A 16,351-nucleotide genomic window follows, 5' to 3' on the forward strand; every position below is an offset into this window, starting at 1 on the left:
TTAGCGATCATCTCCCCTTTCTCCTCACTCTGGACTTGGAGCAAAGTAATACTTTCTCACTCTAACAAACATACCCACAAGACACTAGACTGAAGTGGAATGAAAGGACGAAGAAGATGTGCCTAGATATATTAAGCTCTTATGAAGTGATGTACATGGAAGCTATGATAACCAAAAGCTTAGATTGTGAGGAGGCAATCATTGGGTTTGAATCACTTGTTAAATCTATCTTTCTGAAATTACACGATTGGCAAAGAACACTGAGGCAACTTAGTGCCAGACCAAAAAACTGGTTCTACAAAGGGTGCATAATGATAAATAAACAGATTCGCTCACTTTAGCAGTCCATGGTAACCTCAGAATTCTTTCCCAGGATCACATCTCAAATTGATTGATTTACTTTCTATTCACTGTCCAGTTTTCACATACATAGGAATGGGAAATATAATGGCATGAATAATCTTAAATGATATATCTTATTCCTCTAGGTCAGGGGTCCTCAAACTAAGGCCCAGGGGCCGGGTATGGCCCTCCAAGGTCATTTACTCGGCCCTTGCTCAGGGTTAACCTAAGTCTGAAATGACTTGAAAGCACATAACAACAATCCTATCTCATCAGCTAAAAGCAGACCCACACTTCCCATTGAAATACTAATAAGTTTATATTTGTTATATTTGTTCTTCATTTTAATTATTGTATTGTTTTAAAGTGTTTTTTTGCACTACAAATAAGATATGTGCAGCGTCCATAGAAATTCATTCATGTTATTTACAAATTATAATCCGGCCCTCTGACAGTTTGAAGAACTGTGACCTGATCCTCTGTTTAAAAGGTTTGGGGACCCCTTATCTAGGTTCTTGTCTAACTGCTTCTCTAAGCACCCATCTACTCTGACAATCTAATGCAGTTTGAATCTAACTTCAAACTGGCAGCCAGACAACAACCTCCCACAAAAGCTCATGAAAGAAAACTCTTAATGTGCATCAGTTTGTGTAATCAACAACTGGGCCTTAAACTGGTTCTGGGATTTGCTGTGTAATCTGCACAGCAAAACTACTTTTTTCCAAAACTGTATAATATGGTCTTTGTAGACATGCCCCCAGTCCTAGTCATCTGATTAATTTTAGACCATTCCTATTCAAGGCAATAGTCTGTGGGATGGTAGTACTACTCAAGCCATTGGCTACTGGTATGCAGCAAGCTTCCAGAAAGGAAATAAACAGTTGTATTGAATAGCTGTGGCAACTAATTGTTTATGCCAGTCTTTTTGTTGGAATAGACATTGGTAGCTATAGCAAAAATCTAAATTCTATAAAATGGTTCAGCTTTTGGCATTATTATTTTTTAAAAAACTATTAAAATGTATACTATTGGAATGATATTTTCATGTATAACTTTGTACTATGAGTTTTATGGTGTTTGGAAACTCCCATATGAGTGAGAGGTATATATCTTCTTTATAATGGTACCTGCCAGCATAGGAAACTGATTTCCTATTATAGTATGTTGTATCAGCTTTTGAACAGATATGTCATGCTACAAAGAACCTTTAGCCCCAATATTCTTATGAACTTTTTCCTTCCTGTTAGGTGTGGAGTTGTTACATCGATTATAAATACTTTCTTGCTACTGCAGCATTCAAAGTTCACTTTGAGCATAAGAATAAGTCCATATCTCTGGATCAAAATTATTTTCACTGCTCTGGATTGTTGCCTTTTCCATTCAAAGGACATTTTTACAAGAGTTGGTAAGTTCAGATTTTCTTGGTTACCGTTTTGTAAAATGCCTTTGCCTGCTTCTCTTGGCTGCTACTAATCATGGAAGACTAGGCTGGTCTCTCTACCAGTAAGGGCCTAGGACATCAAAGAAGAGAGCTTAACTGCTTGCGTACTTGCTGTCTAAATCTTTTACTGCAGAGTTTTTGTGTTGTGGTTTTAATCAAGATTTTATTTTTCACTTGGACTATGAAAAAGGCAGTGTATCATTAACTACATTGGATACTTTTTATCAGAAAGGCAAGGTATAAATTATTATAATAAATACATAATAGGGACAAATAGCAGTGTAGTGGTGATTGTATAATATGTGAGAGGAGGTCATAGGGAAGAGGGAGCAAGTTTGTTTTCTGCTGCCCTAGAGACTAGGATGTGGAACAATTGCTTCAAACTACAGAAAAGGAGATTCTACCTTAACATAAGGAAGAACTTCCTAACTGTGAGAGCTGTTCAGCAGTGGAACTCTCTGCCCCAGAGTGTTGTGGGGGCTCCTTCTTTGGAGGCTTTTAAACAGAGACTGGATGGCCATCTGTTGGGGGTGCTTTGAATGTGATTTTCCTGCTTCTGGGCAGGGGGTTGGACTGGATGGCCCATGAGGTCTCTTCCAACTCTGTGATTCTCATTATTATTGCATCTAAGACATACATTTTAATACTGAATACTACCCTTCCATGAGAAATTTCTTACCATCGAGAAACAGGATTATCTGGAAAGTACTGGATTTGGCATATTATTGTATGGCACTGAATGTGGAAGAAAACCAGTCAATAATAAAAGAAATAGCTGAATGGAGATTGTGGCTGCTTTTAGTGAACTGTTTGGTTCACTATTTCTATACATGTGTATAGAAAAAGAAGCGAAACTTTAGAAAACCACATATTGAGTAGAGTTACATCATAGAATCATAGAATCATTGAGTTGGAAGATACCTCATGGACCATCCAGTCCAACCCCCTGCCATGAAGCAAATGAAAAGATAGTCCAGCAACCAGATATAGCAGCCAATATAATATTTTAGAATATCCAATAGTTACTGTATGTACTTGTGTATAATCCTAGAATTTTAGTCAAAAAGCAGCCAGTAGAACTGGATTGACTTATCAACAGGTCAGTGTGTCATCAAAAAGGGGATCATCCCTTTATCTGAGTAGAGTTGCAAGAAATTGGTCCATCCTGGGAGAATCTAAAGGAAGCATCAAACCGATCTACTCTCTCATCCACAGCAGACCTTCTGTCCTTTTTGAACACCTGGGTGGGAAAATGGTGGTGGTGCCAATGTTCAGGAGCAGCTGACTCACTGAGGGGGTGCTGGCGCTTCCCCTTCTTCCTAGAATTAATGGATGTTTTCAAAGCCTATTCTCAACATATCTGTGAGGTCAGCTAATATGCAAGGATATATGGCCATAATAAGAATTTGAAACACTGGGAAGTACAAGAAGATCACTCAGAAATTAGCCAACTTACTGTGTCGCCAAATTAGAAGGGGAAAGGCAAATATCATGCAAATGATGGTGAATGTCACATTTTTGGGCAGGCTAAGAAGTAGTCATATATAAGGGTAAAGGTAAAGGTTTTCCCCTGACGTGAAGTCCAGTCGTGTCTGACTCTGGGGTGTGATGCTCATCTTCTTTTCTAAGCTGAAGAGCCGGCCTTGTCCGTAGACACCTCCAAGGTCATGTGGCCGGCATGACTGCATGCAGCGCCATTCTCGCCCTATTGATCTACTCACATTTGCTTGTTTTTGAACTGCTAGGTTGGCAGAAGCTGGGGCTGACATCAGAAGCTCATGCAGGTCAACAAGCTCAACAGCTCAGCACTTTAACCCACTGTGCCATCGGGGGCTCTAGTCATATATAAAGTGATAGTGAAACACATAACAGAAGAAAAGCAAAAGTTGTGTAAGAACTTCTCAATCACATTGTTTTAAAAATTACTGTTTTCTCTTTTTTACAAAAGAAGTGAAATTTGTTACTGCTATTAAATGTTCTTGCATGCCTCATATGAATACTTTATCCAAACCTGAATTCAACACCAACACATTTTGGAACTGTCAGATTCCTCTTTTTCCTTGAATGTTTCTGGCTGATCTTTCTTGATTTCAGGAGCACAGGAGAACTGAAAACATATTGGGATAGGTGGTGTGTTGTTACTTTTGAGGGTGACATGTCTGAAGGGACCTCTTTTAAGGTTACAATGGAAGAAGAATACGTGGAAGGCCAGTTCAAAAAACTGCAAGAGCAACGTATGGCTATGCAGAAGAAAACGTTCACCAAATGGATCAATAATGTTTTCTACAAACATGCTGTAAGTATTCCTCTTTTTTCCTGCCTCAATTCCCATTCCATGTATCTTTTTAATGCAAAATAAACCTATTTGCATTTTGTGTGCATTTTTCATATCCACCAATTCCAGTGTTCAACATAAAAGGCTCTTAAAAATAAACACACAGAGGCAACGCCTTCCTACTTCAAATATATTCAGTTTAAATTTAAGTTTTTAACTCTTCCTCAGTGGAGTCAACCTCTCTATTGCAAGTTCGCTGCAATTTCAGAAATCTGGTCAATTTTGTTAATTTTGAAGCGTCACAACAAAAATAATGTCCCTGGAGTATACTTCCCCCTTGTATGAAGGCCTGTTTTTACAACCCTGTTTCTTTATGAGCTCTCTCTCACAAATCTGCTCCTCTTTTCTCTCACCCTGAGTTTTAGCATTTTATCTTGTACATGAAGCCCGCTCATTGTAATTGTGATTGTGGATATTGTATTCGTGTATTGCTTATTGCTTATTGTATTCATATGTTTTAGGTATTTTACTGTGTTGTTGCTTGTGTTTTGATTTTTATTCTATTGTAATTTGCTGTTTGGGCTTGGCCTCATGTAAGCCACCCTGAGTCCCCATTGGGGGAGATGGTGAAGGGGTATAAATAAAGATTATTATTATTATTATTATTATTATTATATTTCATTTTTAATTTCCAACACCTCTAAAGTTGCTTCAGTTAAGTGTTGCTGTGAAACAAACACTGGCTGGACAAAGCAGTAGTGATGCATTTGTGTTCTTTTTGCATTAGTGTGATTTTATGCAATATATGCATTTTGAAATTTGGTAAGTAGAGTTTCGTCTGACAGTTGGATCACTGCCACACAAACAGAATTTCTCTCAAAGACTATGTTTCAATGGATTCTTTTCACTGTTTAGCTATGAAGTCTTGACGTTTCATTTATCACTCAATCCTCACTTCTTTGATGTGTTTATTTCAATGCTATTTAATATCTATTATAATCCATTATTGATTTGACTTGCCATGTTAAGTTTTAATTTAATGGGTTGTTGTAGGTTTTTTCGGGCTGTATGGCCATGTTCTAGAAGCATTCTCTCCTGACATTTCGCCTGCATCTATGGCAATCACCCTCAGAGGTAGTGGATGCTACTACTTCTGAGGATGCTTGCCATAGATGCAGGCGAAACATCAGGAGAGAATGCCTCTAGAACATGGCCATACAGCCCGAAAAAACCTACAACAACCCAATGATTCCGGCCATGAAAGCCTTCAACAATACTTTTAATTTAATCTTCCCCTACCTGGGACCCTCCATATGTGTTGGATTATAACTCCTATCAGCAGCAGGAGGGCAATAGACTAGGCTGTTTTAAATTTCCAAATGCCAAATTTGGACCATGATATTAGTTGTCCCAAGTATGACATCTGTTAGTTTCAGTAACTATAGCTTTTTGTTTTTAGTTTTGAATGCTTAATTTTGCAGGTGAACCTTAGTATTGAAGATCTCTACACTGATCTGGAGGATGGCATTCCTCTCTTAAAGCTGCTAGAACTATTGTCTGCTGAGCAACTACCCAGGCCAAGCAAGGGCAAGATGAGAGTTCATTTTCTGGAGAACAACAGCAAAGCCATCCAGTTCCTCAAATCCAAGGTAGAACATATATTTGGGTTGGGTTGAGGTGGCATGATATACAGTTCCAGAACTGTGTGGGTATGTCAAGACTGAGTTTGTTATATATTTATTTAGTTTCTTTATTAAAATATTAATATCCTGTGATGTATCATAAGATCTCAGGGCAGTGCACCATTAACATCAATATAAACAAGTTTAGTCTATTTTAAACAATATTAATTATTTAAACAGGTAAAAACATATTGCAGGCATTAACTAATTAAAACAATATATAAAACCTTGTATAAAATATTTATTTATGTGTTTGTATAGCTCCATCACTGTACATAGCTCTTTCCAAGTAAAAGAACAACAAAACAGTTTGCTTTCCTTGGGCTTACAATATAATTAAGATATGATGTAAGGGGAAATGGGGATAGAAATATGGGAGGGGAATTCAGATACTGTCTCTTTCTCTCCCTCTGAAGCCAGGGCATTGGCAGGGTGGAAGGAGGGCCTTTAATCTATTTCTGTGCCTTGGCATGATGGAGCTGTCCCTACCTCTTCTTCTCTCCTTCTGAGGCCAGGGCAGTGGCAGTCTGGGATGGAGGGAGGACTGTCCCTGCTCCAAAGCATCTTGAAGTTAGGCCCTAAGACTTCAATAAACAATCATGTTTTTTTTAATTGGTGTCTACAAGGATGATAAAACATCAAATCATCCGGGCGTCCCCTGGGCAACGTTCTTGCAGACGGCCAATTCTCTCACACCAGAAGTGACTTGCAGTTTCTCAGGTCTCTTGACATGACAAAAAATAATAATAAAAAAATTGGTGTCTAAATGAAGTTTGAGTTAGTACCAGTCACATTTCACAACTGTTACTGAAAATCCTCTTTTATATCCTCACACAGTGCACTATTGTCTTTAGTGGGATGCAAAGGAGACTCCCCCAGCCAACATCAACCCTCAATCAACCATATATATAGGGACAGGGTTGGATAGGAGGAAACCAATAATGTTCACCACACACCCCTCCCAATAAAACAATCTTCAATAACATTTTACATGGAAATGGAGAAGAGCTAGAAAAACTGAAAATCTCTTGTAACTTTTGTTACCATGTTTTTTATGAGATCTGATGATTTGCAAAGGTCACTTCCTTCATACACACCACTCCATGGAGCAGGCATGGGGCATTCTGTCCAAACATCCTGACCTACAAATTCCACCAGCCCTTTTCAGCAGGGAATTGTAGATCAAATTTCTCTAGCTCTGTTCTAAACTGCTCTAAATTGAAAGCAGGAAGGACTGAAGCTCATTCAGTTTGGCTTCATATTGCCATTGTAATGTAGCAGTATCAGGAAGCCAGCGTGCAATTCAGTATTTTCCTACTCTTGCTTTAGGGCAGGGATGAAAATCATAAGATCTTCGTAAATTATTTGATGGCGATTCATGGCACCACTAGCCAGCACAGGCAATCGTAAGAAGAGGTTGGAGTTACAGTCCATCAACGTTTGAAGATCCACCTGATTTTCATCCCTGCTATAAAGATTTCAGAAGCCTGAGAATGACATCTGTCAATACTGTAAAATGCCACTATTATTCATGACATAATTCACCCTGTTGTTGTAACATGCCTTAGAGTCATTTCAAACTTATGATGACCTAAGGGAAACTTGTCATGGGATCTTCTTGGCTAGATTTGTTCAAAGGAAGTTTGCTTTTGCCTTCTTCTGAAGGTGACATGAAAGTAATCTCTGAAAGATATCCTTTGTATTTTCAGCAGATACATGTGAAGTTCATTGGCCCTGAGAACATTGTAGATGGGGACCGTATCCTCATCCTGGGATTGATATGGATAATTATCCTCAGATTTCAAATTCAGTTCATCAGGCTCGATAAGGTAATTGTGTACTTTTATCCTTTTGTTCTTCTGAAGTTTAAGCAGATGCATTTCAGGAAGTAGATTTAGTCCTGTGTTTCTTTTTTAAAGATTGACAACTAATTTATGCTGTAACTAGCTGTACCCGCCAGACGTTGCTGTAGCCAACCTTCCCTTCCCCTTTCCCTCCTTTCTTTCCCTCCCTCCTCCCTCCCTCCCTTCCTTCCTTCCTTCCTTCCTTCCTTCCTTCCTTCCTTCCTTCCTTCCTTCCCCTTTCCCCCCCTCTCTTCTTCCTTTCTTTTCTACCTCTTTCCTTCCATCCCCTTCCTTTATCTTTCCTTTTTTTTCCCTTTTTCTCCCAGCAGTCCTCCTGATCAATCTATCTACCTCTATTCAATCTATCTATCATATCTATCTGGAGGACTGCTGGGAGTTGTAGTACAGGAAGAGGAAATTAGAAATATGCAATGTATCATCATTTAGCTAAGGAGCCCCCGGTGGCGCAGTGGGTTAAACCCCTGTGCCGGCAGGACTGAAGACCAACAGGTCCCAGGTTCGAATCCGGGGAGAGGCGGATGAGCTCCCTCTATCAGCTCCAGCTCCTCATGCGGGGACATGAGAGAAGCCTCCCACAAGGATGATAAAAACATCAAAATCATTTGAGTGTCCCATGGGCAACGTCCTTGCAGACCGCCAATTCTCTCATACCAGAAGCGACTTGCAGTTTCTCAAGTCGCTCCTGACACGATAAAAAAATCATTTAGCTTTTTTGGTTTTTAAGCCCTTTCCGCTGCTTTTTTTTTGGGGGGGGGGGAGGGTGGTTATGAGTGATGGTCACTCATTGGTCTGTTAAGGGTGTAGTGTCCAAATTTTGTGTCAATTCATCCAGTAGTTTTTCAGCTATGTTAATTCCACAAACCAACATTATGTTTTTGTTTATATAGATTCAGCTATATATTACCAGTCTTTGACTTCCCAATCTGTCTCAACTTTTTTTTCTTTTTAGGAGGAATTTGGTTCTAGAGCTGAAGTCCTTTCTGCCAATGATGCCCTACTGGTTTGGTGTCAATGTAAGACTGCTAGCTACTCCAATGTCAATGTGAAAGACTTTTCCCGAAGCTGGAATGATGGGCTTGCTTTCAATGCACTCATTCATGCTCACAGGTAAATAAGGGCAAACACCAAACAAGGGCACCTCAAACCTTTCAGTGTTTTGGTCAGCTGGGTAGTATATGGAAGATCATAAAAGGGCAGTAAAGGATAATTGAGAAACTCTTCTATCAGAAATTGTGGCAATGTATTGTCAAAGGCTTTCATGGCTGGAATCACTGGGTTGTTATAAATTTCTTCGGGCTATATGGCCATGTTCTAGAGGCATTCTGTCCTGACGTTTTGCCTGCATCTATGGCAAGCATCCTCAGAGGTTGCAAGGTGTATTTCAGAAATACACTTCTTTCATTCTTGCAATAAAATCTGATAGCGTTTAACACATTGAATACATTTTCAGGCAAAATGTTAAACATTAGAAATCTTTCCTAATATACTACAGTCACCAAAACTGGTTTAAGAAGAAACAAAAAAGGACTACTCAAAACTGCCCAGTTTCAGCAGGTGAACTCCAAGCATAAATGGAGCTCTCAATTTCAGCAATCAATTTCAGCAATCCAGTGCTATAGGCTTATTACTCTATCATGCTGAGTGCTGTGGTCTAGAGCTGCACGAATGGGATGCTGCTGGGCTGTCTCTGCAACTGAGCAACACTAGGGCTGGGCGGTTTCGTTTCGTTAATTCGTAATTCGTTAATAATTCGTTATTTTTTTAAATTACAAAGCGATAACGAACCATTCTGGAGCAATTTTTTAAAAAAACGAATTTTTAAATAGTTTTGTAAATGCTTTGTATTTCGTTATTGTATTTGTTTCGTTATTGTTTTGAGGTCGTTTCGTTATTATTTCCGTATGTCTGGGGCAAGTTTTATGGTTGTTTTTTGTTTAATTAGTGAAAAAAAATTATAATATCACACCAACAGTCAACAACAGAGGGAGAGGGAAGCTTCAGAAGTTTTTGGAGGTTTTTTAGCGTATTTCGCGGTCGCGTCCGCCATTAACGAATCGATTCGTTATTGTTTCGGAAATCAATTCGTTAATGTTTTGTAATTTTTTTCACATTTACGAAATTTTGTAAATATCTAACTTTTTAAAAGGAAAATTTCGTAATTATTTTAAATAACGAAACGCAAAAACCCCCAAAAAACGAATCGATTTTAGAAACAAATTTTTCCGTTGTTACCCAGGCCTAAGCAACACATTATGCAAACATTAGTCCTTTCTCCTTCTTTCCTTACTAGATGGGATAGTAAAATCCCAGGTGATTGTATTTCCTAGGCAATAATGCATCTAAAAAATAGATTGTTGCTTCTGTATTTTTAAATAAAAATAAGAATAATTAGGCAATAGTGAATTGATATAGACTCTGGTCATTGGCCAACATCAAATATTTTATTTGATATAAGTTGCTACATCATGTTACTTTAATTCAGGTTTTTTTAAAAAAAAAAAACTTTATTGTTCCACAGACCTTTTGACAGTCAGGTGAAAACCATGGACCCCTGCTCAGAATGTAACAGCAAATAGTTTTATGACACTCAATACTGGCATGTCTTTAATTTAAATTTCAGAATTAATCTAAATTATATTTTACAGTTTTCCCATAATTTCAGTACCTGATAATACAGTTCAACATCTGTAGCACAATAGTTTGTACACAAGAGGACTGATTAGTTGTCATCTAGCATCAGGTCCCAGAAGTACTGTAGTTTCAAAATATGGATGAGTATAGATATGCAAAACTGTGATGTGATATGAAATGCATATTATTGTCATGTGTCAAACAGGGATGTGTTATTGCCCCCACCTTATTTTTCATCTTCATTGCTATGATACTCATCTTGTTGATGAGAAGCTTCCCATCGGAGTGAAAATAATCTATTGGACAGATGGCAAGCTATGTAACCTCAGCAGATTGAAAGTCCAAAATCAAGGTCCCAACAACATGTTATAGAACTCCAATATGCCGATGACAACATAGTCTATGCAAATTCAGAAGAAGACCAACAAGCCACTTTAACACCCTTGCAGAAGTATAGTCCCCTGCGGGATGAGAACGGAATATAAATACTGTAAATAAATAAAATAAATAAATACAAGAAGCTTGGCCTCTCATTGAACATTGAGAAATCCAAAATGAACTTCCAGCAGGCACCAGTCAATCCCTCTGCAATGCTGGAAATACAGTTTAATGGTGTAAGATTAGAAAATGTTGAGCATTTCCGCTACCTTGGCAGACACCTCTCCACAAAAGTCAACATTGACACTGAAATACAACACTGCTTGAGCTCTGTGAGTGCAGCATTTTTCGAAATGAAGCAGAGAGCGTTTGAGGATATGGACATCCATAGGGATACCAAGATGCTTGTTTATAAAGATATTGTCCACCCAACATTGCTATATGCCTGTGAAATGTGGACTGACTACAGATGTCACACTCAACTCCTAGAACGTTCTGCAAATCTCTTGAGAAGACAGGCAGACAAATGTCAGCATGCTGGAAGAAGCAAAGACCACCAGCATTGAAGTGATGCTCCTATGCATCAACTCCATTGGACTGGCCATGTTGCCCAAATGCTTGATCACCATCTCCCAAAGCAGTTACTATACTCTCAACTCAAGAATGGAAAACCGAATGTTGGTGGACAGAAAAAGATTTAAAGATGGGCTTAAAGCCAACCTTAAAAACTGTGGCATAGACACCAAGAACTGTGAAGCCCTTGTCCTTGAGCGCTCTAACTGGAGGTCAGCTGTGCCTAGCAGAGCTTTTTTTTCATGCCAGGAGCAATGTGAGAAACTGCAAGTTGCTCCTGGTGTGAAAGAATTGGCCGTCTGCAAGGAACTTGCCCAGGGGATGTCCGGATGTTTTACTATCCTGTAGGAGGCTTCTCTCATGTGCAATGGAATTCGAAGAGGCACGAATGGAGTGTGAAAGGGAGAAATATGCCAAGAGGATAGTGCTTCAAGCCAACCTTGAGCAGGACCGCCTTCCACCCGGATACCAATGCCCTCATTGTGGAAGAACATGCAGCTCAAAAATAGGACTCCACAGTCACCTACGTATCCACTACCAAGACCCTACACTTGGAAGGCCATCATACTCGGATAACAAGGGATCGCCTAAGAAAGGAAGACATGTTACTGTAATTTATTGCATACATTCATATGTATAATATATATTATATTTCAGTTAGTCAGAGAAAACAAAGACAATAGGTGTTTTCTTAATTCCAGTTCACAGACACACACACCCTTTAAGCTCCCCCCCCCCCGTTAAGAACTATTGTTTTAATTGAAAAATTAGTTCCATGTTAAACCACTAGAGGGTCCCTTTGTATATTTGCTTCTTTATAGCAGAATGGATATCCTAACCATCAGATTTCCTGAGTTGCACTTCATAGATGTATAGTGTTGATTAGCCATGGGAAAAACTGCTTTATGGCACATGTGTACAACAGATATACTACTACTTTGGTTTCCTTCTTCCTGCCTCCAAACCTTGGAAATTACCATTCTAAGACTTTCTGGGAATTCTCATTTTGAAACTCGTGCTCCACACACAGAAGTATAGCTAGCCATATGGTCTGTGTGATATCTATGTATCAGATATATCAAGCTAATGACGATCTGTGCATTATAACTGTTTCTAAGATTCCTGAATAAAATGTGAACCTCACTGAAACATATTGAGATCAAGAACCATCTGCTGTAGAAGAAAACCATAGTGAATCACCTATAAATCAGGTTTGCCATTAAACATTTGTGATCAGGTTGGCATAAAAACAAGAATAATGATGCAGTAGATTAAGTTACTTTGAGAGCTATGTTATACTTGCCACTTGTTTGAAAAAAATCATTCACAGGTTTACTTGGGCAGGTGTGTACTAGTATCACTTCCTGAGTTGTAACTCCAGTCACTAGATATGGCAGAAGAAGAAATAGGGATATTCCATTCCTTCTGATGAGATATGCACTGTGTTTGGCTCTGACTTAAATGGCTTCCAGTCTTTCAAGTCATTGCATGAATTACCTTGTAACGCTGAAAAATAAGTGATTAAGTTTGCTCATTATTACCTTCTATCATGTTCCTTTAATCTCATACATTGAGCCCTATTTTTTATGTCTGCAGGAAGGGACTGCCATGTTTGTTTGTTTGTTTGTTTGATATAGATCTATTATCCTAGAAGTCTTTTTGGTATGAAATATATTAAAGAAATTATGGTGAATGGTAAAGTATCACCTTTAGGCTATGCTGATTGAAGAGGCCGGACCATAATGGTTTATATACACTTTATTGCATTCTCTCAGATGTGTTTTTCCTTTTTCCTGTCTCTCCAGGCCTGACCTCATCCAGTACAGCTCTCTGAGGCATGATCAGCCCATTAGGAACCTAAATAATGCCTTCACTGTGGCTGAAAAGCAGCTGGGAATCATGAAACTGTTGGATGCGGAGGATGTGGCAGTACCATTTCCAGATGAAAGATCGATCATGACATATGTGTCATTCTACTACCATTATTTTTCCAGAATGAAGCAGGGCCAGACTGCCCAGAAAAGACTTGCTAAGGTCAGTAAACTGCTGTTCAGTAATTTCTTTCCCTAAGTAAAAGAAGAACAATTTAAATATACACAGGCAAGGGATAATATGTATTGTTTTTCAAAGGAGGAATGAAAAGCAATCTAGGTTTTTACTTTCTACCCAAAGAAGAAAACTATGAGGGTGTAATATACAGGCTTACTAAGAGGGGGCTTAAATGAAAGCTCTTCCACAGTTTTTTAGGGCTGTGTTCTAGTATCTGGGGGATTTCCTTAGATTTCTCTCCTTCATTTTAATGTGCCATAGCCACTGGTAGCTAGTGTTTCTCATGCCACGGATATTGTTGTGGTCTAAACTTTTACGGTGTTATCAAAATGACTGAATCTATTTGGTACATTGGACAGCACATTGGACACTTCCCCTTACTGTTGAGGTTAAAATCTGGAGTTACTATCCTACTGACATGGACTACCAAACCTAATAGGTAAACCAAGGTCTCGTCAGCTGAAAGAACTGTGTGTTCCTTCACAGCACAAATGAAACTATAGATAATATAGCATTACACAATGTCTTCTTTGGGAAGTCTCCTCATAGCTATATTAGCATTATATAGGTACATAAGGTATGGACTATTGCTCAAGCCATGCATTATACTACAAATGACCAAACAAATCATGTTTTTCTTCCCCATTTCTGATTTACTTCTTTCCCAACACCTTGTTTCAAGGTGAGTAACTGGGAAAACAAGCAGGAAAAAGCCAGAGTTGTGGCCATGGACATCATCATTATTATTTTGTGTCAAAAGCATTGTTGGTCTCCCTACATTATCTTTTTTCCCCCCGACTTTTTATTTTTACAATACAGAAAATACATACCTTGCACACACAAAACATTTACAATTCCCACCACCAACATGAGGATTATTATCTTTCACATATTCATTTCTTTTTGAGACAATCATTATTTCTTTATCTTTATACATTTCCATCCTGTATGCTATATAGCATTTGTATCTTATTTCTTATGACCTGATCTCCAGAATGATTCATAATATAGTTCATTACCCTTGTCCATCTATCTTCCATTTCTCTCATTCAATTTTCATTGATTTTTAAATCATTTAATTTCACATTCATAATTTCAGATTCCATTTGCTCCACCATATAATGGTACCATTTATTTATTGTCCGTTTTGATTTATCTTTCCACCCTAATACTATTACTGCTTGTGCACATTCAATTATTGCTTCTTTTATTTCCCTTTTATTTCCCATTTCCTCTCTTTTCCCTAATACCGCGAATTCCTTTGTTATGACCCACTCATTTCCTAATATTTGATTTGACACATTTTGTATAGTCTGCCAAAAATCTTGTACATATTCGCATTCCCACATCATGTGCATAAAGTGCCCTTTCTGGTGGCATCCATGCCAGCACTGACTACTCTCCCTACATTATCTTTTTTTAAAAAAAACCCTTCTGCTTAGATACTTCCTACCTCTGTTCACGTCCAGTGTTTATTAAAAAAATTATTACATCTGGCTCGGCCATAACATTTTAAATTCTCTGTGTTATTGTTTATATGTAAGTTATATTAATTGTACTGTTTTATTTGCTTGCTGTTTTGTTTTTAGTGATGTGTTGTTGGGCTTGGCCTCATGTAAGCCACCCTGAGTCTCCTTGGGGAGATGGTGGCAGGGTATAAATAAAGTTTATTATTATTAATATTATTAATAATGATGATGATGATGGTGATGATAATAATAATAATAATAATAATAATAATAATAATACCATAAAATAGAGGGAGCACAAGCGGCTATATAATTTTTGACCAAAAACAGGCAATGGCAACCACATTGTCTATAACTTTAAACCATTCTTCCTCTGTGCATGAGGCAGGGCATTGTGAAGTTGTTTGTTCTGCTCCACAGTCACACGAGGCAAAGCATTATTCTATGGACATCATATTAAAACATGATTTAAACAGGCCAGAGTTTATAGGACAATAACAAGCCCTAAAATCAAACTGGTTTATGCTGATTAATAAACCATGTTTTATTGAGCATGGTTGTTTGCATATCTGAAATATAAATAAATAAATAAATAAATAAATAAATTTGCATATCTGAACAAGACAGATTTCAACAACCCACTGTGACTTGCTCTGACAGGCAAACTATTTATAGCAGAAATTATATGAGTATTTTGCTGCAGCATATAATTATATGTTGGCATACTATCTCTAAGGGAGCCATAAGACTGGTGCCTATGATGTAAAGCCTAGATTTCTTTGGAAGGAAAGATCATCCAGGGGCAATAGGGTAGTCTCTGGATTGTCCTTGTCTGTATCAGTGAAGTGCTTGTATGCTCATGCATAGGATTAAATTGTTGAAACATCAATGATGTATACATATATTGGTGGACGCTTATTCTAAGTGCATCAGGCTAGGGATTAATAGATATGCTGATTCAATGTCTATTTCTTTTATAAGTTTGTTCTATCATGCTTGCACAATTTTTGGTTTTTGTTTTTTTTAAAAAGGATGCATGCACATTACTGATCATTTTTGTAAACATTTATCTTAACACATAAACCACTGTACCCAATTTTGTCTAATAGCTACAAAATGTCAATTAATTTCCCATGATACAGTGTATTCTTACATGTTAATTTTTTTGCCTGCAAATGTGTGCACATTTTCCACAGATATGCATTTTTGTATACATTTTTATCATTTTTGTATAAATTTTGACTGGAGAACCACATTGCAAAATTCAATGATGGAATGCCAGTCATTTTAGTTTGCATTTTGGTCTTGGAAGTGGTAATAGGGAAGATTTGCTTTAAAGTGTGACCTGAACACATTTCTTACCCATACAGTATGGTCCTTAGCCTAAAATGTTCTCTCCTTACTTCTCAGTATCCTCACTAGCGCTACCTCTTACTCCTTGTGCACCTCCTTTTCTCTCACATGACCCCACATTCCAATTGTCTTCCAGTATTCATTCTTGTAGGTGTTCTCTTCCTTTTTCCTTTACCTTCCTTCCTGACTACATTGGAAGACATAAACAAACAAAGGGAGACATGGTAATCCCTCCATGACCTCAGTCATTCTTAAGAGGCAGCTCTGAGTTCCCTAATAGGATTGCCCCTGGG

At 38.0% G+C, this 16,351-nt stretch overlaps 1 protein-coding gene across 1 annotated transcript; it reads left to right on the forward strand.

The window, feature by feature from the left end:
• Positions 1-3,938: 3,938 nt before the first annotated feature.
• On the forward strand, positions 3,939-13,257 carry LOC137096942 (spectrin beta chain, non-erythrocytic 5-like). The gene is made up of 5 exons (XM_067467606.1): positions 3,939-4,061; positions 5,540-5,707; positions 7,450-7,569; positions 8,555-8,712; positions 12,993-13,257. The coding sequence occupies exons 1-5, from the start codon at positions 3,939-3,941 to the stop codon at positions 13,255-13,257; spliced, it is 834 nt and encodes a 277-aa protein (XP_067323707.1).
• The last annotated feature ends 3,094 nt before the right edge of the window (positions 13,258-16,351 follow it).

The sequence above is a fragment of the Anolis sagrei genome, chromosome 1 (assembly GCF_037176765.1).
Source record: "Anolis sagrei isolate rAnoSag1 chromosome 1, rAnoSag1.mat, whole genome shotgun sequence".
NCBI lineage: Eukaryota > Metazoa > Chordata > Lepidosauria > Squamata > Dactyloidae > Anolis > Anolis sagrei.

Excerpts from the sequence above, each read along its gene's own strand:
- LOC137096942 (XM_067467606.1), top strand. The coding sequence starts at position 3,939 with ATGTCTGAAGGGACCTCTTTTAAGGTTACAATGGAAGAAGAATACGTG. Across the intron at positions 4,062-5,539 it reads TCACCAAATGGATCAATAAT|GTGAACCTTAGTATTGAAGA; the intron begins GTTTTCTACAAA and ends TTAATTTTGCAG. Across the intron at positions 8,713-12,992 it reads GCACTCATTCATGCTCACAG|GCCTGACCTCATCCAGTACA; the intron begins GTAAATAAGGGC and ends CTGTCTCTCCAG.